This window comes from Schistocerca gregaria, chromosome X, assembly GCF_023897955.1.
Source record: "Schistocerca gregaria isolate iqSchGreg1 chromosome X, iqSchGreg1.2, whole genome shotgun sequence".
NCBI classification, from domain to species: domain Eukaryota; kingdom Metazoa; phylum Arthropoda; class Insecta; order Orthoptera; family Acrididae; genus Schistocerca; species Schistocerca gregaria.
Genome location: NC_064931.1, coordinates 728,889,599 through 728,912,503, shown reverse-complemented (window position 1 = coordinate 728,912,503; position 22,905 = coordinate 728,889,599). Strand labels below are relative to the sequence as shown.

At 37.5% G+C, this 22,905-nt stretch overlaps 1 protein-coding gene across 2 annotated transcripts in view; it reads left to right on the top strand.

The window, feature by feature from the left end:
* Positions 1 to 22,905, top strand: part of LOC126299072 (probable cysteine--tRNA ligase, mitochondrial) — a 100,545-nt gene that overhangs the window by 6,886 nt on the left and 70,754 nt on the right. The window contains exon 2 of one of the 2 annotated variants that reach the window (XM_049990741.1): positions 17,892 to 18,187. The exons of the other annotated variant lie outside the window; for it this stretch is intronic. Coding sequence (XP_049846698.1) covers positions 17,892 to 18,187 — 296 coding nt within the window. The remainder of the gene's footprint in view (positions 1 to 17,891; positions 18,188 to 22,905) is intronic. 2 annotated transcript variants of the gene reach the window in all.

Below are 22,905 nucleotides of genomic sequence, written 5' to 3'. Positions count from 1 at the left end.
GCTTCATTTTCTACAAAAACAAACTTGGTTGCAACACTTGAGACATCTAATAACACGGCCTCTCAGAGAACTCAATATTTGAAAATATGTAATCCACATAACATGGGGAGTACACAGAACACATTTACTTTAGATCTATAGAGCCTTTATGTGGTACTGCCTTGATTATGGTTGTTATCTTTGGCTCTGCTGTGCTATCGCACTTGAAGATTCTCACTTTAGCCACTGCAAGGGAATCAGGGTGGCCACAGGGACATTTAAGACCAGCCCTATTTCCAGCATCTGTGCGGAAGCCAGGGGACCACTCATGATGCGGCAAGTGTATAAAATCTATTCCATACTGCAGTTACTGAGCAAAGAGGTGAAATGGTTAGCACACTGGTCATGCATTCAGGAGGACAGTGCTTCAGATCCCCATCCGGCCTTCCAGAGTTAGATTAACCTTTAGTAATTTGATCTTGTGCTCCACCTCTAATGACTGGGTTGTTGATGGGATGTTAAACTCTAATCTTCCTTCCTACTGCAATCACCTGTACACCATATCATTTCTGGTCCACCAAAGAAGCCCAATGTGGCAGTTTTTTAATAATTATGTGAGAATAATGAGGTCCTTTTGGAAAGGTTTTCTATTTTCTCACATGCTGAGATTTCCCCAGCTCTCTCCAAATAATTTGACAAATGAACCAAGCAGATAAAGTGCTTCAGATGATTCGGGAGTCTACGGTGTCTCTCTGTGACCACAGAAAGGAAGTGGTATTCTTCTGGGTAACAGGACATGTCAGAATCCAGGGATATGGGGAAACTGACATTGCAACCAAGAATGTATGTGTTGCCCACTTATGAGCCATTTCCTCATTACTGAGCCAGGAAGTTATAAACCATTGTGAGACAGTGTGGCTGGAAGAGTCAGAAAATAAGCTGTGTTCCTTGAAACTGACTGTCCAGTCATGACAATCCTCCTTTCAGTCACGAAGAAGGAATGAAGTTACATTTACCCATCGCTTTGTACGTTGTAATCTTCTAACCTAAGACTCTCGCTCTTGTGAGAAGACCTGCCAGGCTGTGGCAATTGTGGAGTATATACGTCAAAAAATTAACTTTTAACTATTTGTTTTGTACTTGAACAATAGGGCAGCAGTAAATTGAACTGGGAATCTACCCTCTATTCCAGCTGACAATAAGACAAATGTGGTATGCATTTTGAAATTTTGTGAGTTGTCCAAACTGTTAGATTGGAGATTTTAGTGTTGTTAAGAATCACTGGTGCATCCATTTTTTGCCTTGTGTGTGTGTGTGTGTGTGTGTGTGTGTGTGTGTGTGTGTGTGTGTGTGTTTTCCCCGCTCCCCCCACAAGAGACAGACAGTTTAGGAAATATGTTGTTCAACAATTATAACATTGTTACTCATTTTAACAACATTTGTCTCCCCCGACTTTAGTATGATGCTAAAGATCTTGATGTTGTGCGTCTAAAGATCTTGATGTTGTGCAGCTAAAGAATTCTATCATCATCATCTTATTAGACGTTCAGCCACATCATTTATCTTTAAAGTGGTGCTGTTTTGTCCCATAGTCAGCATGGTTATTTTACTTTGTAGTTTTGTTTATTTATTTATTTACTGAAGGTATAATTTGGTAGAAGTTCCAAGACTTTTGTATTTTTTACTGCTATCAGTCCGTCATTTAAAACTATTTCCATTCCCAGGTCTTGAACTTCATTTTATGCCACTGGACATAAATGAAACCAGTATCATTTGTTAATCAGTGCTTTATGACAGTTTTTACTCTTTAGTATTGTCCACGTTAAGTTGGACGTACGATGAAGACCACAAGCCAACCAGAAAGGAGCCTCGAGAATAGGTGTTATATAAAAATTAATAATAAGATAAATAAATGAAGACTGAGGTTGTGTAATGAAAGTAACTTTATTGTGGAACAGAATTAGAGCAGAAAAGATTAAAATTTATCATTCCATTATCATTCTGATCATTATAAAAAGAGCACTCACTTGAAGTGAATGGCAGAGGGTGAAGAAATTGGTTGTAACGTTACTGAAAAAAACCACTCAGGCATTTGTGTGAATGTTTTTAAGATAGCCATGGAAAATCTGTTTCAAATTTGCTGGTTGTGCATTTAAATCTCATTCTTCCCAAACGTGATTCTGTTATTATGCCAACTGTGCCTCATTATTCAATAGTAGAAGAAAAAAAGGACAGAAGAAAGAATGCAGCAAATACCAACAAAAAAAGGACTGGTGGAGTTCCAGTTTGGTGACAGCTGAAAGACAGTAGGTTTTGTTACAGGACTGTTCCGTAGTTACGCAGTCGAGAAATGGTGTCGTGTGAGAGATAAGAGAGGTCCAGATTATTCAGTACAGGCCATAAAGAAACCACCAGGCAAGGTACCACAGTGGTTAATAAATGGGCTCATATTCATGAGAAACAGGGTACAAATTGTTATGTTACCATTCTGATTTATGATTTCTATTGTTACCTTCAGGCTCTTCAGACACACCTATTACTAAAGACTTTACATTGTGTTCCTTTCTCATTCATTCATTATCATAATTAACTATTTGGTATCCACTGCTGGTAAAGACCTCCTATACACTTCTCCATTCATCTTCAATTAGGCCATTGCTTTGGTCACTTCTCATCACTTGGAATCTAGTAGAAAGCTTCCTGGTCCTTTTACTATCCCCTCACCTAGTTACATGCCCAGCAAACATTACAGTCATAATTATGTCTTCCACCTCAGTCAATTTCCTGATCTATTTGCTTTTCCTGTTTCTCACACTAACTGTAAGTGTGTGTTTCATTATTGTTTGTGGAGCTACCCTTAATTTTTGATTTTTTTTCTCATCAAAAATCTATATGAATGGCAGGCAGCAAAGTAAAATTCGAACACAAACTGAGAAAGTTTCTCCTTGATGATTCCTTCCATTCTGTAGAAGAAAGTCTATTACTGTACTGTGTATAACATCTTGACTAGGACTTACTAACTCACAATATCTGTATATCTTTTTTTTTTTATTTTTGAAAAAGAAAAGAAAATGCAATAATGTAAAATGATCCATGGAACATGAAACTAACTGTCTCAGTCAAAAGTTGAAATACACGCTGATTGTAAACTTACATTTGGCAAATATTGGAGTCCTAGTTTTAAAAATGTTGTTTGATTTACTGAGAGTACACCATTCCATTTTTACTCTTCTCTTTATTCCTTGTACTGTTCATCCAGTTGTCTTCAGCTGCCTCAAGTACCATATTAATTCTCATCATTTATGTCTGTCACCTCACTGTTAATTTACAGAGTTTTATTTGTGATGTTTTGACTGTATATTGTTTTAATCTTACTAAAATTGTTTTAAGGTCAGCTTTGAAACTCATTTAGTTAAGTTATTGCATTAGTCATTTAAGGTAATCTGCACTATAGCTAAACACTCCAACAGTATCAGAAAACGGAGGTGTACCAAATATGTGCCATTAACAAATATTCATTTTTCTTTTTCACATTTTAGGGTTCTGAAGATTTCCTTTAGCGCTGCTGTAAGACTATGTCTGACATGGAATCTCCTTTTTCAATTTGTTATTATTCTGATTTAATGTAATAGAAGCTGTTGCATTAATATATGTTTGCTTCACACTCAACCAGTGCCACGTTTCTCAAGCACTATTAACTTAATTGAAATTGAGTCAAGAGTTTTCTCAAAATTTACGAATCCCAGGCGAAGGTGCAGTTCATACTAAATGCTCTAATTTTGTGCCTTCTTTCCATTTCTGTAATTGTTTGTCCTACAGTCCCCTCCCAAGAGGTGGACTAGCTCTTGCTTCACATTGCTGATAATCTCTCCTGAATAGTCTCTCTAACACACTCCCGATCCCTCTTTCCTTAAGACTACATTTCACTAGGCTCTTCATCTTTCAGGTTAGTTACAGGCTGTCCATATAACTGTCATGTATGTTCCACCCCTTAATTTACATTACTACTGCCAGAGACTCTTCCATATCAGAAAATGATAACCATTCTTCCATAGTTTAGAATATGGAAACTGGATATTTACACTACTGGCCATTAAAATTTGCTACACCACGAAGATGACGTGCTACAGACGCGAAATTTAACCAACAGGAAGAAGATGCTGTGATATGCTAATGATTAGCTTTTCAGAGCATTCACACAAGGTTAGCACCGGTGGCGACACCTACAACGTGCTGACATGAGGGAAGTTTTCAACCGATTGCTCATACACAAACAGCAGTCGACTGGCGTTGCCTGGTGAAACGTTCTTGTGATGCCTCGTGTAAGGAGGAGAAATGTGTACCATCACGTTTCCAACTTTTATAAAGGTCGGATTGTAGCCTATCGCAATTGCGGTTTGTCGTATCGCAACATTGCTGCTGGCGTTGGTCGAGATCCAATGACTGTTAGCAGAATATGGAATCGGTGGGTTCAGGAGAGTAATACGGAATGCTGTGCTGGACTCCAACGGCCTCTTATCACTAGCAGTCAAGATGACAGGTATCTTATCTGCATGGCTGTAACGGATCATGCAGCCATGTCTCGATCCCTGAGTCAAGAGATGGGGACATTTGCAAGACAACAACCATCTGCACGAACAGTTCGACAGTTACCCCTGACGCTGCATCACAGACAGGAGCGCCTTCAATGGTGTACTCAATGATGAACCTGGGTGCACGAATGGCGAAATGTCATTTTTTCGGATGAATCCAGGTTCTGATTACAGCATCATGATGGTCGCATCCGTGTTGAGCGACATCGCGGTGGACACAAATTGGAGGCATGTATTCGTCATCACCATACTGGCATATCATCCAGTGTGATGGTATGGGGTGCCATTGGTTACGCGTCTCGGTCACCTCTTGTTCGCATTGACGGCACTTTGAACAGTGGACGTTACATTTCAGATGTGTTACGACCCATAGCTCTACCCTTCATTCGATCCCTGCGAAACCCTACATTTCAGCAAGATAATGTGTGACCGCATGTTGCAGGTCTTGTACGGGCCTTTCTGGATACAGAAAATGTTCAACTGCAGCCTGGCCAGCACATTCTCCAGATCTCTAACCAATTGAAAATGTTTGGTCAATGGTGGCTGAGCAACTGGCTCATCACAATACGCCAGTCACTACTCTTGATGAACTGTGGTATCGTGTTGAAGCTGCATGGGCAACTGTACCTGTACATACCATCCAGTCTTTGTTTGACTCAATGCCCAGGCGTATCAAGGCCGTTATTACAGTCAGAGGTGGTTGTTCTGGGTACTGATTTCTCAGGATCTATGCACCCAAATTGCGTGAAAATGTAATCACATGTCAGTTCTAGTATAATATATTTGTCCAATGAATATCCGTGTATCATCTGCATTTCTTCTTGGTGCAGAAATTTTAATGGCCAGTAGTGTAGCATTATGAATAAAAAGTTGAAATCGTGAGCTAAGGGATTTATTCAGTCGCACTAGATGTGTAATACATTATAGCCGACAAAGTAGATTGTTTGTCTGGGAGGACAACAGTACTTACTGGAACTACGTGACATGCAGTATGCTCATGTTTTTTGTCCTCCTCCTCTTCATTATTATTATTATTATTATTTATGTAGTGAGTCTTCTAGAAATTAGTAACTGTGAATTCAAAAAGCAATTAGTCTCTGAATTGAGTGGACATGATAGAGTACCTGTTATATTCTATGTCAGTTGTATAAAGCAACTGGCCCATCTTAGCACAGTAATTTGTTGTTTATTTACAAAGCAATGGAGTGTACCTTGTGACTGGAAAAGGTGCAGGTGTTTCAAGTTATTAAGAACTGACAAATGACAGATTCATGGAATTACAGATTTATACCACTTATGTTAACTTGTTGTATAATTATGGATCATGCTCTGTATTCCTGTATGATAATGTTTTCTGAGACTGAAATACTGTTCAGCAAGAATCATCATAAATTCATGAGGTTCTGAATTTGTGAAACCCATACACTCTAGTTGCACAAGACCCAGAATTCTTTGATAGTGTTATGCAAGTTGATGACATGTTGTTCAAATAATTTATAGGAATGCATCTGGGTGACATCCTCAACAACTGACAGGTGCACACCTTGTCATTTTCAAGGCACAAATGCAGCAAGAAAAAACTGTGCAAGGGAATTTAAAACTTCAGTTTGCAGATCATATCTGGAAAGATGCTACACACACACACACACACACACACACACACACACACACACAAGCATCACTACGCAACCAAAGATGACCAATGTAAGAAGTTAGTAGAATAAGGTTTCAGTGTCCATTGTCATTTTTGTTACATGACATGATCATAATATTGTTCCATTTGCCATAGTTGTGCATCGTATTAACTCTCCTGCTGTCAGTTGCATCAAGCAATGTGCTGGTTTCACACATGTTCTTAAAAGGCTCCAGTACACTCACCGCAGTTAGATTTTATTTCCATGGAATTATTTTGGATTCATTTAATGATTGCTTCAAAAAAATTTGAATGTTCTTTTAATTGGTTGGTCAGTACTTCATTATTGCAAGTGTGTATGGAAATTTCCTACTTTAACTGCTCAGGGTGCTAGGGAAAGGTTTAAATTTTGCACCAATGACCAAGCGTTTACCAGTTGTTGGTTTTATAAGTTCTGTTGAACAGGCTGTTTTGAAACTACCTCCTGATGCTGCAAAAGAGGTTAGGAGGGAAGCATGCTATGTGTTGACTGGGGCACGTCCACCTAAGAGTAATGCAATGGCAGCTGAGAGGGCTGCTTTATGTTCTCTCAGAGTAGATCTGGATATTTCTATTTTACCCACAGACAAGGGCAGTGCTACAATAGTGTTGGACAAGTAGGATTACTTTCAGAAGCTACGGTGTTTACTGTCTGCTTCAGCATATCGTAGGATCGGTGCTGCCCCTGCAAAAAGTGTTGAGAGAAACACTAATAAGCTCCTGAAGAAAAGTTCCTTGTTACAGGAGATTATCAAAAATCCTAATTATTATTGTTGTTTCCCCCTTAGATTATATGGTCTTCTAAGATCCGTTAGGAAGGTGTTCCTTGTAGGCCAAGTGTGAGTAACATTGATGCTCTGACATATCATTTGACAGTACACCTTGCTACTCAGTTAAGCTGACAACACCGAGGATACAAGGCCTGCCAACAAATTTGTGACACCATGCTTGATGGCCCACGTAAACTGATACATCACGAAGCCTGCTGATGCGCATTACTTAGTCACAAAGTACTGCAAAGAAATCGCGACTGGAGTGCCTAATCACTTTGCTTGAATTCTTCATTTAACAGTGATAAATTGTACTTAATGACCTACCTTCCATTTGAACTTGATTGTTTATATAAAAACAGGCCAGTAGCAAATTACTTAACAGAGATGCAGTTTTGTTTATTAATATGAAAGGTACTGGTTATACCCTACAAATTTATTCCCATGAGGTAATGAGTGCTCTCTACAAGGGATCTCAGACTGATTCCATATTCCTAGGTCTCCAGAAGGCTTTTGATACCATTCCTCACTATTAATCAAATGGTGTGCATATGGAGTATCATCTCAGCTGTGTGACTGGATTCGTGATTTCCTCTCAGAGAGGTCACAGTTCGTAGTAGTAGACAGTAAATCATCGAGTAGAACAGAAGTGATATCTGGCATTCCGCAAGGTAGTGTCATAGGCCCTCTGCTGTTCCTGGTTTACATAAATGGTCTAGGTGATAATCTGAGCAGCCCCCTTAGATTGTTTGCAGATGATGCCGTAATTTACCATGTACTAAAATCATCAGATGATCAATTCCAATTACAAAATCATCTAGAGAGAATTTCTATATGGTGCAAAAAAGTGACAATTGGCACTAAACAAAGAAAAGTGCAAGGTCATGCACATGGGTACTAAAAGAAATCCGATAAATTTTGGGTATACAATAAATCGCACAAATCTAAGGGCTGACAATTCGACCAAATACCTAGGAATCACAGTTACGAGCAACTTAAATTGGAAAGACCACATACATAATATTGTGGGGAAGGCGAAACAAAGACTGCGCTTTGTTGGCAGGACACTTAGAAGATGTAGCAAACCCACTAAAGAGACAGCCCAAAATTACACTTGTCCGTCCTCTGTTGGAATATTGCTGCGCAGTGTGGGATCCGTACCAGGTAGGAGTGACGGAGGACATCGAAAAAGTGCAGAGAAGGGCAGCTCTTTTCGTGTTATCGCACAACAGGGATGAGAGTGTCACTGATATGATACACAAGTTGGGGTGGCAATCACTGAAACAAAGGCAGTTTTCTTTGCGGCGAGATCTTTTACGAAATTTCAATCACCAACTTTCTCTTTTGAATGTGAAAATATTTTGTTGACACCCACCTACATAGGGAGAAATGATCATGATAATAAAATAAGAGAAATCAGAGCTCAAACGGAAAGATTTAGATGTTCTTTTTTCCCACACGCCACTCGAGAGTGGAATGATAAAGAAGTAGTATTAAAATGGTTCGATAAACCCTCTGCCAGGAACTTAAGTGTGAATTGCAGAGTAACCATGTAGATGTAGATGTACTAGCCATATTTTCAGAGAGGGGAAGAAAATATAAACACTGAAAAATTTCTTGTGCAGCTAATTTCTCTAAGAGTCAAGATGCATTAATTACTTGAAATGTGCACCATAAGTGCAGCAATTATTCAAAGGAACTCTGACAGTAAGTTATCTTGGGCTGTGCAGCTTGACATTGTAATTTGTTTTGAGTACATCTGGAAGTATGAGTATATGGTATGTGGTAAACAGTGCTTATTAAGCATTCAACAGGAAGTGTATGTCAAATTATTCCAACAAATTCAGAGTTTTGTTTCTACCATTTTCAGGAGATTGTACAGCACTTACACTTTATGTTACTCACTGAGCACAGTATCATTCATTTAAAGAGTAAAGGCATTTTAATCTGGGCTCAACTGGAGGATAGTGACAGGTAGCAAGCAATGAATGTTATGTAGTAAAACAAAAAATTGTCACACTATGCCCAGAAAAATTCAGATCTTTGTTTCCCAGAATTTTCTAAACACTGTACAGCACTTATGTTTGATTTTACACTAATCACTGAGCACATTATGCACTTCATTGAAGAGTAAAAATATTTTGCATTCAGGATATGTGGAAATATGTAAAAGGCAGTAATAAAGCAATATAGATATACATAAAAATAAAAAATTATTTCAAGTTGTGGCATAGTGTTTGAATCTGCTTCTTATTAGAGCCTTGAAGAGGCTGTACAGGAGTTTTATTATTTTTCTTTTTTTAAAAGTTATTTGGTACAATATTTACAGTGGTCTATATAATTTTCTTGTACATTTCTGGCACAATATGTCAAGGACAACAATTTGCACACATCCCATCATTATCCATAATTATTTTCAAAATGAGTTCAGCTGCTACTGCTCACTGATTCAGCAGCTTCGTGAAGAGATGTTTTACAAGCAACCTTCGCAGAGTCAAGTAACTGTGTGCAAAAACTGCCACAGGAAATTCATATGGGAATTTAAAACTGCCTCTGTCCAATCATCTAATTAAATTTAACTGCATATAAATTGTTGTGTATTTACCAAGAGTAAAAAAAAATCTGTGCACTCTGCACACTGAAGTTTCCTTATCAATGAGTGACAAAAGAAACCAACAATTTATGTTAAAATTGGATGATCAGATTCAACATTTTTTTTATTACCGTAAGCGATACTGAAATTAAAAAATAAGTCACTAATGTCACACCCACTGATCTTGGTGTTTTCATCACAGGTATGAATCTCTACACTGCCGCAACTTCTTTTGTGGGTGCACATTTAGTTCTAAGTTACTCATGAGCGTTAACTTCTTTTCAGTTTCCAACAACTGCCTAAATGAGATACAACACTGAGGTCCCGATAATTATCTATGAAGATCAACTTTTGCTTCCAGAGAACCAGTATGGAACTTCCTTGGCAATTTATAACATATGTTTAGTTCCTTACTACAGTATTCAGTTACCTGCATTCATCCATTATTAGTAAGCCAAAGTGTGAGTTTCTAGGGACAGTTGATACTCTTCTCTGAGCTTAAACTCCATTTGTCTAACCAAGCAATAACTTTGTTCAGGAACCTATAATACATGTCTCCTGCTTTATTGATGAGAGGCTTCTGCATGTCTTCTTTATGCTGAATTCCCTTCAGAGGTGTTTCAACATTGACAATGCCCATCCATATCCTAATCAAATTTATAAATTTAGCTGTACCCTCCCAGTTCTGTGCACCATGAACTGATCACAACTCTACCAAGCTACTTTCAACATAATAACTGAACACTTAAGTAACCAGTTTAACATTTTGTCTTTCTGAAGAGGAACGCCACACAGCTTTCACTGACATCACATAACTGTATTTTAGCAGCTTTTGACTTTCTGTATCATATACCTCCCTAATTGCAGCAAAAGATGCATCCCTAACAGTATTAGGATTATCAGGGATTAACCAAATCTGGATATCAAAGTGTTTGTGTATGGTTCTTCAGATTTATCCAGTTCTTTCTTATGCACTTTAAAAATATGAACAGTGTCGGGCAGAAAAAAACAGTGGTCTTTTACTATGTGTTGAGGATGGGTACACAAAAATGGCTTGTGGTGGATTTGCAAAATGTGTAACACATTTTCTATTGATGGAATTGTTATCTGCAACAAGTGAAAAAATTTGAAAGCCAACAGCATTTACACATACTGTAAAAATACTACATGAAACAAGCTTTCTACATTCTGTTTCTTCACAGGCAATACATTTACCTTATTGAAAGGAAAAAAGAATACCCTGAATCTTGAATACATGTGCACCGTTTGCTATATTTACAATATCCAAAGTCATTCCAGTAATATTTCCTGCTTTCGAATCTACATATGGCTTGTGTAAATTTCATCTAGCATAAAGGTCATGAACAGATCATGTGGTTCCTAACGTGAAACTTCTTCCGTCGAGTGACTTAATAAATTAGGATTACTTGGGTTCACATTTATATTGCAGCTAAGCTCCCTTAATGAATTTGGATGAGGTTCAATGACAGAACCAGCTGATCATAAAAATGTGTAAACGTGGAGAAAGACTAAACAAATAATCAAAAGCTCTGGATAAAATTTATGAAAAGCCTTCAATTGTAGAGGCAGTGCAGTTTGTGACTTCATTAATGAAACAACCTTCTTCTTACCTTCTTTGACTGGTAACATTTCAAGAAGGGGTAGTATAACTTGGATGTGTAAATCACTCTTTCTGCTACTAATTAAGTCTGTACATAACTTCAGTACATTTTCAGCTTCAGTTACACTGCTTACGGTCTTTCATAGTGTGTTGGCAACAGGGTCTACATCCTTTGTATACAGTTTGACACTGAGGTTTCTGCGAACAGTTATGCACAAATTATCATGGAGAGTTTTCTTAAAGCTAAAATACAGGAACAGTACATAATCTTTCTTCACAACTTTACTCCACAGTTCATTCACTGTAACATTTTCACTTTTTCTCACTATTCATCATAATCTTGAAAATTATTTTTCTTGTCCCCCTTGTTTGCAGAAGCTCTTGCTATGCTTTCACATATAGTCACTTCCAGCCCTTGTCTTCTTTGCCTTGGGTGTTCTTGTTGAACATTTTGTCTTGAGCTCAAATAACTGGGATAGTTTGCTAATATACAAGGGATAGCAATTTCTTTAAACTGGGGTTCTGCAAAGGAAGTGTTCATCTTCTCCCTGTTTTCCTGTCAGTTGCAGTGTTTTGATGAATTAGATCACGTGAAATAAAGTGTTCTTGATAAACCTGGAAAGCAAGAAAAAGAAAATAATTTCAGAAAAAATTTTAAATCAAATAATTGTACTTGCACATCATCTGACTGTAAAGATTTCGCATTTGTGAAAGCATGCAGTACACCTTTGATAGCAAAGAACTACGACTACCTTAAAAGTATTTTGTTTTTAATTATGCAGAAACAGAAACAACTATTCATAAAACAGAACATTTTAGGACCAAAATTTAGGTATGCCAGAATTACATTTGTAATTACTGTAGGGAGTTTTCACTAAATAAGTTGTTTACAGTGTCACATATAGTTGTGGCGTCCTGCCCACTGATCTATTACAGTGTGCCTGAAGGATGCTGCCTTTCCTGATAGCTATACAACAATTCAAGCAAATCACATTAATAGTTTTTATTACAATAAAGAAGATTGACAACACTTAACTTTGGATTTAAAACGAGTTGTCGCAAGCGGGGGCAACATGCGAAAAAGTCAGTGTCCTTCACTATCTACAATGTCCACGCAAATAATGAATATGGTTCACTAATAACAGCTCCACTATTGTCCATCTTCTAACTGTCCCAACGAGGCTGGCAGGAGTGGCACTTATATTATCTTTGTATAGAGGCTGCTCCTGTCGTCGTGCAATCCTAGTCATTGGGCTATTGGTTACCGTCATCTCACAGCCTTCTCTGCTCCTGTGTTCATTTTCATGCTCTCACTTTTCGATATGCTGGAACAATAGTCTTATGTAACTTATGTACTGTAAAGTTGACACTTATTGAAGCCGGCCGGAGTGGCTGTGCGGTTCTGGGCGCTTCAGTCTGGAGCCGAGCGACCGCTACGGTCGCAGGTTCGAATCCTGCCTCGGGCATGGATGTGTGTGATGTCTTTAGGTTAGTCAGGTTTAATTAATTCTAAGTTCTAGGCGACTGATGACCTCAGAAGTTAAGTCACATAGTGCTCAGAGCCACACTTATTGAAACACACTAAATCTGAACTATAGAAGTCATTTGCACAACACTTTCAATGGAACTGTGCAGTGATAATGGAGCCTTTGCAGTTATGATTTATTGTTATGTACCACTTATATACAATGAAATTAACTTTGCTTTCTTGTTATAAATATAACTTCATAGTGATTACCACAGAATGTTCTAATGGATTGAAGTTCTCCTGTCAAATAGCATGAGTCCACTTCTTCATCAGTTTGGTGTTATTTGAAAATTTGAACACAGGTATTTTTCCCCATATCAGTAACTGTCAGTACAGCCTTGTACACAACACTTATTCGGCATAGTGTGATGGAAAACAAGTATTTTCTGCTGGTGGAAGAGATGTATAGTAAGAACAACAGTTTCAGTAACTTACAGCTCAACAGCAATCCACTCACAGTAAAATACTATTGCCATATTACCAGTATACTCTTTAGCTGTGGGCTGTTTGACGTGATGTCATGATGATGTAGCAAAATTGTTGGCTGGCATTGTTTTCTCAGAGGTGTCAGTTCAGTCCACTAATAGGTCGGTGTGAGCATCACATTAAGAACTTGGCAGATTTCTTATGTCGATTAGAGGGACTGTGTCTGAATGATTGTGATATTTCAGTACAAAGCAGAGGAATTATAGACACAGGCATGCTGTTGCACCTCAACTGACTCACTAAATCTCCTGATCTAAACCCCACAGAAAATGTGTGGAAGTATTTAGAACTGTGGGTAAAATCTAGCAGTCAGTATTCCTTCATTTTGGTGGGTCTATGGGACCTAATCATCAGTGAGTGGCTTCAACTGGATATGGCGTACCTGAACAAACTTGTGCTCTCTCTTACTTCTGAAGTTGAGACTGTTAACAAAGCTACGTGGTAGTGGTATGATGTCTTCTGAGGGTGATTTTTCTGGTGTTCTTACATTTACACATAAATTTAAAAGTAGTACTCGTTGTGTGTGTATCTACACACATGAAGAAGTGCATCATTCTCCTTTCCAGTTTCATATTATACACATGCATATTAAGTGAATAAATAATCAGTGCATTGTTAGGCCTGTTTAAGTAGTGATAAAGTCCATGTTTGGAAATGAAAAGTCATGAGATTGAATCCCTAGTTTTGACCTCTCATTTGTGTCAAAATTCACCAGGAACAACATGTAATTCAGATTCCTTGTTATACTGACCTACTACACTAATTAGAATTTCCACTTGTATCTGAAGTGTTTCTATTTTCCTCACTACTATTGTTTACTTCATTATTGTCCATTTTTTATTCCAAATTAAATCTAAGTTGATTAATTAATTTCAAATTAATTTGTATTTAATTTACCACTGCTGCTCATTCCCTATAATTTCATTTTTCCATTTTTTGTTTTCCTTGGAAACTGATTCAGCTCATTGAATAGTGTGTCCCTTTTCCACACTTTCCCTTAGCCAGTGAGTCATTCATCAAAGCCTGCAGATGATTGTTAATAAGTGTTGTAAACAATCACAAATTTGATCATCCCTGAGAATACAGGCCATAGAGGCCCTTCCTGGCAGCAATTACCAGTGAAACAGCCAACCCTGTGGGCAGCTGTGCTAGGACATAACCCAGCACTTTTTGTCACTCATCCCAATGTGCAATCAAAAACACTTAATTCTGATGAGTTTTATAGCATGTTCTACCACTGAATGCCTGTGTTGTTGTTATGTCATACATGTGTCTTAAACTCAACTTCTCCTCACATTCTGTTCATCCCTCATGTTGTACCCTTCTAAAGGCTGAATGCATAGTTTATCAAGGCAGTGTTCAAGAGCTTATGTTTGCTCCGATTTAAAATCTAAAATATTAAGTACATGGGACACAAGTGAAAGAGAAATAGAAGTCTTTTGCTAAGCACATACAGTGAATCAGACATTTTTAATCTCAGTCTTCAACAAATCACCCAAAATCAGTGTGGTTTCACCTTCCAATCAGTCTTGTCAGTGTGAACATGTTATCATTAAAGAGAAATTCTAATATAGAGCTACATCTAAAATATTGCTCTGCAGCGAATTTAAGGAAACTGTTTCACTCTAATGACGTGAGTATGATAGGTGAAAAAGTCCCCCAACAACAAAACTGGCAATTTGCAGTCTGGGGCATGGAATATTAGGATCCTTTAATTTAGTATGTAAATTAGAGAATTTAAAAGGAGAAACTAAAAAGTTTAAGTTCAGTGTTGTGGGAATTAGTGAAGTGCAGTGGTATGAAAAACAGGAATTCTGGGTCTTACAAATGCATGGTTACCAACAGAAAATGATATAGTGGCAATACAGGAGTTGGTGCAATAATGATCAAGAAAATAGGAATGCAAGTAAGCTACTATAACAGCATAGTGAATGCATTACCATAACAAAGACAGACATAAAGCCAGCACCTGCCACAGTTGTCCAAGTATTCATGCCAATGCCTTGCAGATACCAAAGAAACTGAAGAAATGTATAATGAGATAAAAGAAATTATTCAGATAGTGAAGGGAAATGAACATTTAATTGTGACGGTGGACTGGAATTCTACAGTATAAACAGGAAGAGAAGGGAAAATGGTAGGGGAAACAAATGTAAGGGAAAGTTGTCTGTTAGAATTTTGCTCAGTAAAAAATGTAATTATCACTAGCATGTGGTTTAAGAACCGTGAAAGAAGGTTTTACATGTTTAAGAGACCGAAAGATGCCAGGACGGTTTCAGACGGATTACGTAATGGTAAGACAAAAGATTTCAAAACTAGATTTTAAACTGTGAAACATTTCCTGGGGTAGGTATGAACCCTGGCCATAATTTGTACAGCTTAAAACAGAAGAAATTAAGAAAGTTATAAAACGAAGGTGATGGAACTTGGATAAATGGAAAAACACACTATTTGTGGGAAGTTTCAGTGGAAGCATTTGTCAGCAATTGACTGATACAGGGGAGAGAAATATGTTATAGAAGGTGAAGCAGTAGCTTTGAAAAATGAAATAGTAAAGACATCAGAGGCTCAAATAGTCAAAAAGACAAGAGCCAGTAGCCTTAGGTAACACATGAGGTATTGAATTTAATTGAAAAAGGAAAGTATATAAAAATGCAGCAAATGAAGCACACAAAATTGGTACAGATATCTAAAAACTGAGATTGATAGAAAGTGAAAATGGCAAAGTAGGAATGGGTAGAGGAGAAATGTAATGCTATAGAAGAGTGTGTGACTGTGTGAAAGATAGCTGCATCCAATAGGAAAATATAAGAGCTCTTTTGAGAAAAGAGAAGTATTTGTTTGAACATTCAGAGCTCAGATGGCACGCTAACACCAAACAAAGACAGGAAGGCTGAAAAATGGAAGCAATATATGGAATGGCTATGCAAGGGAAGTGAACTTGATGACAGTCTTCTACAAAGGGAAGAATCAAGATAAGGTGGGAGAATTGATGCTGTGAGAAGAATTTGCCAGAGCACTGAAAGACCTGAGTTGAGGGTGGGGGGGGGGGGGGATGCCCTAGATGATGTTCCTTCAGAATTATTGAGATCTTTGGGACAGGCAGACATGAAAGAACTATTCTACATGGTGTAACAGATATGAGACAGTCAAAGTATCCTCAGACTTCTAGAAGAATATACTGGTAATAATTCCGATTCCAAAGAAGGGAGGTGATGACAGGCATGAATATTATCAAACTACCTGTTTAATAACTCATGGTTGCAAAATACTATCATGAAATATTGACTGATGAATGGAAAAACTGGTAGAAGTTGACCTTGGGGAAAATCAGTTTCGGTTTCAGAAACTCGTAGGAACACACAATGCAATACTGACCTTATGTCTTATCTTAGGAAATTAGTTAAAGAAAAGTAAACTTATGTTTATAGCATTTGTAGATTTAGAGAAAGCTTTTGGTAATGTTGACTAGAAAACACTCTTTGAAATTCTGAAGATAGCAGGGATAAAATGCAGGGTGCGAAAGGTTTTCTGCAACTTGTACAGAAACCAGACTATAGTTATAAGAGAAACAGTAGCTGAAAGGGGCGTAATACCAGGTTGTAATTTATCCCCAGTGTTAATCAATCTATACATTGAGAAACCTGTGAAGGAAATCAAGGAGGAACTGAAATTTAGGGATTACCATTGATATTTTAATTCTATCAAAGATGGCAAAGAACTTGGAAGAGCAGTTGAACAGAATTTATAGCGTTATGAAAAGAGTTTGGAAGATGAACAATTATAAAAGTAAAAAGAGGACAACAGAATCTACTAAAATTAAATTAGGTGATGCAGACCAAAATTACAATAGAAAACTAGACACCAAAGCAGTAGGTTAGTTCTGCTATTTGGGAAGCAAAGTAAGTGATGAGGGCCAAAGTAGTGATATAAAATGTACACTGGCAGTAGCAAAAAACAATTTTTGAAAATGAGAAATTTGTTAACATTTACTGTAAATCTAAATGTTAAAAAAGACCTTTCTTAAGATATTTGACCACATTGTAGCCCTAGAGCATAGAAGCTTTTGAAATGGGGTGCTACAGGAGAGTGCCGAAGATTAAATGAGTAGATTGGATCTCTAATGAAGAATTAAAATATCAGATTGGGGAGGAAATAAATTTATGATGTGATTTAACTAACAGAAGGGATCATTTGGAGGATACACCTTGATGAATCAAACAATCATTAATTTGGTAATGGAGGAATGTGTGGAGGGTAAAAATTGTACCTGAGAGGATGTTGTCATCATTAAACTGTACAGTAGAGCTGCAGAACAAATAACAACTGTCATTTCCCCTTGCATGCAGCCATTCACAGTACCAACATAGCAAGGCAATGTTAACTAATGTCAGTCAATGATCCAGACTGTCACTCCTGCAGTTACTGAAAAGACTGCTGCCCCCTCTTCAGGAATCATATATTTGTCTGGCTCTCCACAGGCACCCTACTATTATGGTTACACCTATGGTATTCCAATCTGAATCATTGAGGCATTTGAGCCACCCAACCTAGGATTTAATTTACAGATTACAATTATAACAATCCTGTGATTTTTATATTGTACATAATTCCAGGCATTAAACACTGACTTTTTTTCTTTCTTTGCAGCTGTTACGTGAGGTTTGATATTGTACGAAGAATATTAGCCAATCACTTTGGAATGAACGTTGTTTTTGTTATGGGAATTACAGATGTGGATGACAAAATAATTAAGATGGCACTCTCACAAGGTGAAGACATTAAGACACTGACAAGGCACTATGAGAATGAGTTCTTTGAAGATATGACAAAGCTGAATGTTCAGAGGCCATCAATAACAGCACGTGTTACGGATTATATACCTCATATTATTGCATTTGTCGAGAATCTTTTAACAAAGAAGCATGGCTACATCACCAGTGATGGTAATTTATTCCCAAACAAAACATTAAGCACGTATTTTTTTTATGAATAATGAAAGAAGTAAAGGTAACCATATGCTGCATGCTTGAGACATTTAACAGTGGACCAATAGTGAAACTAGACCGAAAATGTTACCATGCTTTCAGACATTTTTCTCATTTGAAGCTCACACACACACACACACACACACACACACACACACACACACACACACACATATATATATATATATATATATATATATATATATATATATATATATATATATATATATATTCCTTGATGACTTCACTTTCCTAGTACTGCTGTCCAATAGAATGAGGGATTATGTCAGGTGAAGTGGAAGGAAGGGTGTAGAGAGTAGATGTTGATGGCCTGGAGAGGAAATCAGCAAAGAAACAAAGTAGGAATGTGGCATAAGTGATTCTGCTCTGGGCAGGCAGAGGAAGTTGCTTGTAGAGGAAGTAATGGAGTTGGCTACCGTCAGAGTGGTGGGGAGTTGGAGGGGGGGGGGGCAGAGGGGGCCTTGAACAGGGTAAGAGGGAGACCATGCAGACAAAAGTGTGACATTAGATTAGTGTAATGAAGTGGAAGGCATGTGGACACGGGAGCATATGAGAAGGGGGCTAGTGGAGACAGAGTACAGGAGTAGGGGGATTCGAGAATCAAGGGATGTGTATTAAGGACATTGCTCATCTATGTAATTCAGAAAAATTGGTAATTAGGGGTTAGGTAGAGAGATGGGACACTTCAGATTGCACAGGTTGTGACACAGCCATTGAAGTCAAATCTCTTGCTCTTCCCAACTATTCCCTCATCCTAGTCTGGCTACAGTGCCAGGACAGTGTCGTCAGCTGGGACAATATAGCAGTGCAAATGTATGTGTGTTCTTTGTTAACGCTGATGAAAGACACTGTCCAAAAGCTCGGCAATGTTTTCAGTGTTATTTATGTGCTTGCACGTGTTGAAACATGTAGTGATTACCTTTACTCCTTCCATTATTTGTCTTCCACTTAGTTCTTTACAGTATAATTTTGACTTTTTGACACTGATTACATTAATAATAATTTTCATAATTCATCTCCTGTTGAATTCCTAAACAGTTGGTATTATAATAATTTGGTTTCTGTGAATGTATTCTAATACTTACTCCTACTTTAATATTTACTGTCCTTGAGGTGTACTAGTTAAACATACTGTAACTAGTCCTTGAATGTATTTAAATTCTGTTGTCTTACAAAGGCAGGAGGTTGCCTGTAAACATGACTGTACTAGGCACTTTACAGTAGTTGAGGAATAGCATTAGCATCTGACCTCTTAGCTACCATTAGTTTTAAAAACGACACTGAAAAACTGTGGTATACTAACAGAATGTAGTTAATTATTGAAGGACAGTTTGGTGAAGAGCTGACTAAAGAAAGAATAATAACTTGCTGCTACTTCCAATTCTGCTTATGCTAATAGCAGTGATGGTAATGATTTTATCCACATTACTTGTACTTTACAAAAACATGATGAAGATATCATATAACACTGGTTAATAAAAGTTACATTTGCTGCCATAAGTAGATTTCAGGAAATAATTATGAAGTTTCTGGGTCCTCGTGATGCTCATTACGTTAATTAATTAAAAATTATAAGTAATTAACATAATGAGCATCACGACGATCCAGAAACTTCATAATTATTTCCTGAAATCTACTTATGGCAGCAAATGTATCTTTCATTAACCAGTGTCATATGATATCTTCATCGTGTTTTTGTATAGTACAAGTGACTGAAGTGATGCTTGTTAGTGTATCATTTTGCATTATATTTACTTTATAATAAGTAACTTTGGAAATTAAATGAGGAACAGATAATGCTCCTTTTGGAAAACACTCTTTGTATGCACATCTGATGCTCAAATCTTTCTGAATTGTGATTTAATTGAACAAGCATCTGTGAAGCACTAAACTCACCTTTGGAAGTGTGTGTTTCAAATCCCTACCAAGCCATTTTGATTTTGTGTTTTCCTTAAATCAACTAAGGCAAACTGTGGGGGTTGGTTTTTTCGGAAAGAATGCCCCCCATTTTGTTATGGTTAATCTTTAATAGCCTCTTTGTTATCTGAATGTTAAACTGTAATCTTCCTTCGTTCTTCGACAATATTTTATGTCCATCCTTCATCTTTAGAAATATTTTCTTCTTGACACATCATGTAAGTGAAAAACTTGCTGATTATAAAATTTGAGAAACCACTTTTCTTTGATTGTCTGCCAAACCCAGTGATGAAAAGTTCTCTACAACTCAAAAATCAAACTAAGGTAAATTACAAACATTTTATTATGTTTGCAAAAGATGACATTTACTGTTATTTACTTCTGAAGAAACATTTGGCATCAGATGCCCAAACTGTAACAATATGCAGGCTTTTCCTTAGTATTTGATCATGAAGCCGAGTCTACTACATTTTTAAAATTTAATTTTTTTCATGAAAAAAATAGTTGTCACATAACACTGTCCCAAACGTAGACATGATCTGTGTCAACTTTACAATTTATTTTAAAATGTATTTACATGTACCTCACAAGAAAATAGTAATTAGTTAATGGTTCCATAATACTTATCTATTAGCATATTCAAAGATATAGTTTTTGTTGGAACCTAAACCACAGTTATAAATAATTTTATTTTGTATTCTGTGCTGTATAGAACCTCATACCCCGAACTCTTGTCTTAAAAATTGGATACAGCTGCACTATGCTCTGTTGGGTAATACACAAAAGCTTTATGTGGAGGTAACTTAAGTAATGGAAGACATATTCTGTACCAAGCTGTTTTTCCAACAAATGAAGTTTGTGCATGAATGCATCAGTCTAACCATGCATGTAAATCATCAATAGATCCTTGCTTTGCAGTGACACAGTAGATCCATGCGTTGGAATGACATATGGGCTTATAAGTGCCTTGTTTTATATACAGTGTGGCTCCTCAGATTGGAAAAAGAGTCTAGAATTTTGCCTTACCAGATCATCATATTGCACGATGATAATACGTACCACCATATCATGCTTAAACATCTCACTAAAAGCCTTTGAAATGGCAGTTATTGACGTTATGGTGTCATACAAAATACCACAATTTACTTCAGGTGCTCAGGATGCCTCAGGGGCAGACTATTCCACCCATCTGCCTGGGAGGTATGTTGTGAGTGCTCGTGGCTGAATGTGCCCCAGGAGGGACAGTTGGCGATAGTAAAGCAAAATGGGTATTTGTCTGTTATTTTTTATAGCTTATTTTTCCTGGGAATAGTCAGAACATTATATGACAGCACAGATAAGTCAATGAATACTAAACTTCCCCAGAGAGAGAGAGAGAGAGAGAGAGAGAGAATCTGTTCAGTCTGAAGTAGTAGCAAAATTTGTCACTAGTACAATATAACATAATGCAAATAATGTTGATAAAGCGAGAGTTCAAAGAACGGCCACTGGAAGATTTGCTGATCACTGTTGTGGTAAACAAGCACGACCTGCAGCAAAACTGATGAGTATATCATTTGTTGTCAGCAGTCCGATATTTGAGGCCATTCTACATGATAGGTTGACCATATTGGGGCCAGTCTGTGGAGGCAGGACTGCCTAGTATCTTGATGATCTTGATGCCAGAGTTTGAAGTGCTACCCAGAGGGAGCAAGTTTTCAGACTTTCCAGAAGGCTGCCCAAATTTCTGATGGTCCATTGAACAAAAGGTAGCAAAAGTATTGTGAGATATAGAGAATAGATACAGTCTAAATTATTATGAAAGAAAATAGTTGAAAATCCTGGACCCAAGGCAAGAAATGGTATTGTGAAAGACAACCTCTGAAGCATTGAGTAGCATTCAGGCACATAATAAGGTGAAAGTTAGCATAGCTCAACTATTAAAGTTGTGTTCTTCATCAGGATGCAATCTCTCTCTCTCTCTCTCTCTCACACACACACACACACACACACACACACACACACACACACACACAAACTTGCTACACCTGATTACATTTGGAAATATTTCTCTGTTTTTAAGTTCAACACCCTTTCAGTTATTTTTGAAATGGTCTTTCCTTTTTAATTATATGCTACACAATTCCAAGATTTTCAAAGCTTTATTGCACAGTAGTCAGTTAAATAATCAACTGCTCTGCAACATTTGTCACCTGATTTATTCCTGTTTCCTTCGTCTTCTTCTGTGTTTGCCGCAACACAGCAGGATTAGTTAATGTTGAACAGTTGCCCATATATGATCTGGCTGTTATAGTTTAAATATGTAGCTGCATCTCTTTCCAGATGTTGCTGTCAATTACGCTTATTAAAATTTTCTGAGTTGTTATGCCTTGGTCGAATGAGTTTCTTTGAGAAACCCCACTTGTTGTTCTCTTCTGTGGATAAAAAATTCGGAGGGGGAAGGGGCATTGGTTCAAATCCCTGGCGAGCTATCTGGTTTGCTTATATGCTTGTCATAGGTAGATTGACATCCACCCATCTGTATTTGCAACAGCCGGTCAGGGTGGCCAAGTGGTTCTAGATGCTACAGCCAGGAACCGCGCGACCGCTACGACCGCAGGTTCGAATCCTGCCTCAGGCATGGATGTGTGTGATGCCCTTAGTTAGGTTTATGTAGTTCTAAGTTCTAGGGGACTGATGACCTTAGAAGTTAAGTCCCATAGTGCTCAGAGCCTTTTTTTTTTTGTATTTGCAACAGA